Below are 6,435 nucleotides of genomic sequence, written 5' to 3' on the forward strand. Positions count from 1 at the left end.
GCCTTCCCCTCCACACGGCCTCGGGCCCTCAGAGCAGCTCATTCCTGTCTCAGGACGTTGGTCCTTGCCATTCCATCTGGCTGGAATGTTCTCTCAGAATTTCACACACTTAGGTCTTCCTCTCTATTCATGTCTTAGATCAAACACGTTCATCGAGGTTTTCTCCAACTATCCTATTTCATGTAACTGTCCTTAACAATTACTGTCTAGTCCATTACGCTGTTTAATTTTCTTCATTGGACTTAAAATTTTCTGAAATGACCTCATATTTGTTCTGCCTCTCCTGATTAAAATATAAGTTCCATGAGAGCAAGGACTTCCTCCCACACACCTGTCCCGTCCACAGTTTCATTCCACGTGCCTAGAAAGGCAGACTTGTCCGTGGCAGGATCTATTTAATAAATGATTTCCCATAGCAAGGGGAAAACGCTGGCAGGACACAGAGCGATATGTTAACCGTGGTGTCTCTATGTGGGAAGACTGTGCTGACACATTCTTTCTACTTCCCTTGTATATATTTCTGGATTTTATTTGACAACGGACATCAATTCCTCTGTTGGAAGGTATTAATATAAACGTATAATAAATACGTTAATATTAAATTGTTCATAGCTTTAGTATTTTATTTTTCAATTCTCAAGCTTTTCAATCAATTATCTTCATTCTTCTTGTTAAGCACCACTCTGCAAATGGGTCACAAATCAATGTTTCAGTTTATACTTAGCATTTTATACATACCGCAAACATGATTTCATAATCAAGCATAATTTTTCAAATAATTTTGTTACCGCTAAACAATTAGGCTACTTCTAACCGATCCCCTATTATTAAATATCTAGGTGTTTTATTCCTCAACTTCTTAAAGTTCATTAGCATATCTGAAGCCATCGGAGTGTATAAGGGGTGCTGGAGAGAAGTAAAACCAGCTTGGAAAACAGGACCGAGGACAAGACTCTGGGGAAGACCCCAGGCGGGGAGTGGAGGAAGCTCGGCACGAACGAGCTCCAGGTGCCACTGGAATCGTCCCTCTGTCCAGGGTGCCGGTCAGTGCGCTGGCCTCGGGGATGCTCTCACAGTCACTCCGGCCTCACGTGGCCGCCACCTGGTTCCACCGCGGCGGGTTTTCCCCTTTCTCCCTTTTTTCTTTGCCACAGCTGTTTTAATGGCCTCATCTTAACCGAACTTCAAGGACAAGAACGGGAGGTTCCAGCATTTTAACAGGACTCTCCCATAGCTGTAGGAAAGCGGCAAGGGTACAGGAGACCAAGAGGTCTTTCTTTTTTTTACCGAAAAAGGCAACAGGACAGGAATAATCCTGCGTGATCTGGCAGGGTAGGGGTGGTCTGTGTGTCAAACAGAGCAGGAGTCATTCTGCTCAGCCTCTGTCTTCCATTGCCAAACATCAGTCCTCACCAACGTCAGACGCACCCCGGTGAGAAGGAACAGGCTGAGCAGGCTGGCCCGTGAGGTGACAGACTGAAGTCCCCAGAGGAGAGTCCTTGGGGAACAGGGGGACGACATAAGCCTGAGTGTCACCCAGACTCAGTCATCAATTACGAGCTGCGTGAAAATGGGCACATCGCGTCACCTTTCAGAGGCTCGGTTTCCTCATCCATAAAATGAAGTTAGAAACTCTTAACTTGTAAGCTCTGGGAATAGTACAGATATGTGTCAAATGCCCCGTGTGGCAGCTGGCACGTGACAGACGCTCAACAAATGGTATATATACCCTCTCGCCGACACATTTCTATCAGTCACATGATCAACTTATTTCTCATATTGGTACAAGGACACCCAAAGTACTCAATAATTGTCAAGTGAATGAAAAGCAGGACAAATAAAAAGTTATCACGGCAAACCTACAGTCTGAGAGGCAGTCACTCTCCCAAGACATTATTTTAAGTCAAACTTTTGAAGTCGTTTATTAAACACCTAAATATTTAATAATAGGGGATCGGTTAGAAGTAGCCTAATTGTTTAGCAGTAAAAAAATTATTTGAAAAATTATGCTTGATTATAAAATCATGTTGGCGGTATGTATAAAATGCTAAGTATAAACTGAAACATTGATTTGTGACCCATTTGCAGAGTGGGTGGTTAAAAAAATAATACGAATATGGCCTCAAGTTGCAACTTAAACATCAGTAAAAAAAAAAAAAACATCCTCCAAAAGTACTATCTGCTGACTCGAAGGGAACAGTAAAAATGAGGAAGGCCTATAAGACAAGGATTTAATAAAATATGCTAAGGAGGCTCTGAGCAAGGAGTGTCTAGTATTTCCTATCTCTGACCTCGTTTTCATTTTAAGGTAAAAAGCAGTTACTGCCCCTCTGAGGAAATGGACACTCGTGATAGCATGTAGGTGATCTGCGGGTCAGGCCCCAGGGGAGGCTGTCTACAGAGGAAAACAAATGAAATGACTCACTCAAGGTCATACAGAACAAACTCAGGAAAGCAAACCTAATAATTAGATGGAGCACCTCAAGTCTAAGTGCATTTTTAGACTCTGGAGTTAAGCTGGTTCCCTGCAACGTTTTCGGGAGCAGCTCGCTGTCCCCACACCAGCACGGATTTAAGCAGTACCTGCGAGTGCCCAGTAGGCGGTGCCCACACATTCGTTCAGCAGGACGAAGGCCACCAGAGACATCCCTCCATTCATCACGCCCACCAGGAAGCGAGTTATCGCAAAGAACTCATACGAGGGAGAAAACCCATTTGCAATAGCAAATAAGATATCGAGGGCAAAACCTAGGAAGAGAGGAACAGTATTCAATAATCCAGAGGCGAAACAGCATTTGGTGAAAGTAATAAATTATATTCATTAGCTTAGAAGGATAAATCTTTGTAAACTTAAATTTCTGAGCTGTTCTTTTTAACGGTCTCTCTTGAAAACTATAAATAAAAACTGAGTTGTTCTTTCTTTGTTACAAGTTAATATGTGTCGATCATGCAGTTTTCAATTATTCATGATAATGCTGGAAATTAAAAAATCCTAGCTCACACTCGGCTTGTTAAGAGAACCATGCTGAGTCCCGGAGAGCTCATTTGGAAAGAATCGACACACAAGACATAAGGAAATGGATCTAGTAGATTGTCTCGATCTTTGTTCTCCTTAGAAACATGGCATAAACCAGAATTTGGGGGTTGCAGAAAGCATCATCATCTACGGAAAGCTTACAATGGAAATATCTGGCCCTCAGCAGCTCTGCTGGGCACTGGAACATGCTTGGACAGACTCAACTCTGGGTGCAGTTTGGCCTCTTGCCAGTGTAATAAAAACCAGTTCCGTGTCCACATGGCAATTCCCTGAGAACCTTAGGAAAACAGTCCCCTTATTACTTCCCTGAGAGCCTCAGGGAAATATGTCCTTTTATTCAGCTCGTGAACACTCTAATGGATTACCTGTGAGATAGACTTTTTTCCTTCCGAAACGATCCGAAAGCTGCCCAAAAGAGATCACTCCCACAAACACACCGCTGAAGAAAAAAGAGCTTGCTGCGCTGACTTTGTAAGATCTGTTGGCAATTAGAAACCACTAGAGGAAGAAAAAACAGAAGAGACGTTTAGGTCATGGAAAAGAGGGATGGATTGAGTTAGCTATTAAAAAAAACAAACGTACAACAAAAACTTGTACACTGTGACTTCTCCACCGCATTACCCACTATTAACCAGAATTCAGTAGAGCATCCATCTTGGACAACACCCAAGGAGATTCTGTCTTCACAAATGCTAGAAATCATTATTATTATAAGGTGCTCCCATAGTACTCTATATACATCTTATCAGAGCACTGAACACAGTATATAGTAGCTAATCATTTAGGCATCTGTTGACTGTCTTTCACCCGGAGGCTCTGTGTTTCTAGACAGAAAGAGCCATGTCCCATTAATTTCTATTTCTCTGACACCTAACATACTGACACCTAATATACTGGCATATATGAGGTAATAAATAAATGGCCCTTTTCTCTGATAGAGTAATGAGTTTAAAATCCCTTGTTTTCTCAAATAATTAAACATACAATGACCACATGATCCAATAACTTCACTTTTTGGGTATATAGCCAAAAGCATTGAAAACAGGGACTCAAGCAGATTGAATACTAGTGTTCATAGCAGCATTACTTACAATAGCCAAAAGGTGCGATCAACCCAAAAGTCTATCGACAGATGAATAAACAAACAAAGTGGAATATTATACAGCCTTAAAAAGGAATGAAATTCTGACCATGGATGAACCTTGAGGACATCAGGCTAAGTAAAATAAGCAGAATGTTGAACGAACTCAAAAAAGAGTATGGAGGCTTTGCTCGAAATAAATGATAAAGATTTATTCACATAGTTAGGCAAAAATCCAGAAGTGTTCTAAAGAAGGAAAGTTAATATTTCTTATAGCAAAAAGTGCCTTCTTGAGAATTATCAGTCCTGCATTCTTAGCCCTAGGATTGGTCCCAGATGGTTATCAGACAGATGTCAGGCAGTCAGGATGATGGGCGCCAGGTGGCGTATGCATCGGGCCTTTGACAGGGAATAAGTTGGTCTGGATATGTGAGACCTTGTGGGGGTAATTCGAGGGTTATCTGGAGGTTCAGATGTATATCCAGGCACATGAACAAGCCTGGAGAGCTCAAAAAAGTTCAAGTTCTCAGGCTAGTTAGAACAAGAACGGAGTCCTTCCTCATGCCTCAGCCTTCAACGCGATGACAATTTTAGCAGGGTGGTTAAAGTGACTCCATTTTATATATTCCCTATCGTCACTCCTTCCCCACATACAAAAGGAACAAATATTCTATGATTCCATTGATGAGTATGCAAAAAATATAAACAGAGCCACTGTAAAACCGAGTTGGAGCTGCCACCCCTGAGGAATGGCCTTGCCCGTCTCCCTCCTCAAACCTTTGGAATGTGAACACGGGGCAAAGTAACCCCTGGGTTGGGCTGCAGCAGCCTGTATCCCAAACAACTGTGTGTTGTGACTACAGCCTGCAAGTTAGACATTCTTTAGAATTACCATCACTGTTACCTTATCTGCACCTACAGGAATTCCTTCCTTAGCTTATTACCACTCACAGAAATGCCTTCGGTATATTCAGGAAATTATTCCCCTTTCCTTTGCTATAAACACCCCTTGCCTTCGCCTCACGATGAGAATACCATTTGGGTTTCTGCCTGAATCAGTGCTTTGAGAATAGCTGTTATCTTGGATCTAAATGAACAGTTGCCTCTCACTTAGGCCTTTTCTTTATAGGTTAACAAGTGTGATGTGATTTACAGTAAGAAATACATATTTGGTCTGCAGTCACTGCTCCTAGCACTTAGCTCCTGAACCCCTGGTAATTTCCTATGCAAGAGCCGTTGGAGCATCTTTTGTTACAATATTTAGTTTTGTGCCTAGTTCCTAAACCAGCTTCAGAGGAACAAAGGTGAAAAGGGGTATCTTGTTATAAGTTTCAATCACACCTGAATATATGTTCATGAGGTGACTTTTGGAAAGCCTCTTATGTGGCGGCTGGTTGCCAGGGGAACCAACCGCATGATTAGAGGGTTGGAACTTTCAGCCCTAAGCCCTCGGCCTCCTCCGGGAGGGAGAGGGACTGGAGACTGAACCAATCACTAATGGTCAAGAATTTAATCAATCATGCCTATGTAATGACGCCTCTATAAAATCCCAAAGGATGGGGGTCAGAGAGCTTCCAGCCTGGCAAACACGTGGGAGGGTGGCACGCCCAGGGAGGGCATGGAGGCTCTGGGTCCCTTCTCACACACCTCGCCCTGCCTCTTCCATCTGGCCGTTTATGAGTTATATCCTTTTATAATAAACCAGCGATCTAGTAAGTAAAACATCCTGAGTTCTGTGAGCTGCTCTAGCAAATTAATCTAACCCAAGGAGGAATGCCATTACCCAAAGCCCTGTCTAGTGATGTGGTAAGATGATCTTTGGTTATAAGTCAACCTGGGTCGCAGAGGTAACCTCAGAGCACCAAGAGAATGCCCGCCTTTCCCCTTTCTGCCCCTTTCCTAGAGTTGGCAAAGACGGTTGTGGAAAGCCCCTTCCGGGAAGCTTGCAAAGGCGCCTCTCTTGGTCATCCTGTCTCTTCCTCACCTTTCAGACCCCTCCCTTCCCACACCTCCAGGACCAGTCATTATGGCCCAAAGCGATCTAACTTCTCTCTTCCTCTTGTGTTGACAAAACAGCTTCTACACATCTCTGTGCAACAACAACAACAACGAAATTCAGGCATTGGACAATAAACAAGATAATGGCCCCTTCTGAATGCTGTACTTTACTTTATTGAATAAACATTCGATAAATATTCAAATATTCAGTAAATGTTTGATTAGTTTCTCCTGGGGGTTAATAACAATTCTAAACACCGGGAATATAGATGTCAATGATCTAGACATGGTCCCTGACCACATGACATGGTCCCTGCCC

General features: G+C 42.8%; 1 protein-coding gene across 3 annotated transcripts in view; it reads right to left on the reverse strand.

Annotated features, from left to right (window-relative positions):
- The window catches only part of SLC22A15 (solute carrier family 22 member 15), a 35,981-nt gene extending 32,425 nt beyond the window's left edge, over positions 1-3,556 (reverse strand). For all 3 annotated transcript variants that reach the window (XR_002782314.1, XR_002782316.1, XM_023535465.1), the window contains exons 1-2: positions 3,403-3,556; positions 2,584-2,748 (exon numbers count right to left, since the gene is read on the reverse strand). Coding sequence is in view for 1 of the 3 variants with exons in the window: in XM_023535465.1 (XP_023391233.1) it covers positions 2,584-2,659 (76 nt within the window). In the remaining 2 variants the exon portion in view is untranslated. The remainder of the gene's footprint in view (positions 1-2,583; positions 2,749-3,402) is intronic.
- Between the last annotated feature and the right edge of the window lie 2,879 nt (positions 3,557-6,435).

This window comes from Pteropus vampyrus, unplaced genomic scaffold (genome assembly GCF_000151845.1).
Source record: "Pteropus vampyrus isolate Shadow unplaced genomic scaffold, Pvam_2.0 Scaffold6, whole genome shotgun sequence".
Taxonomy (NCBI): domain Eukaryota; kingdom Metazoa; phylum Chordata; class Mammalia; order Chiroptera; family Pteropodidae; genus Pteropus; species Pteropus vampyrus.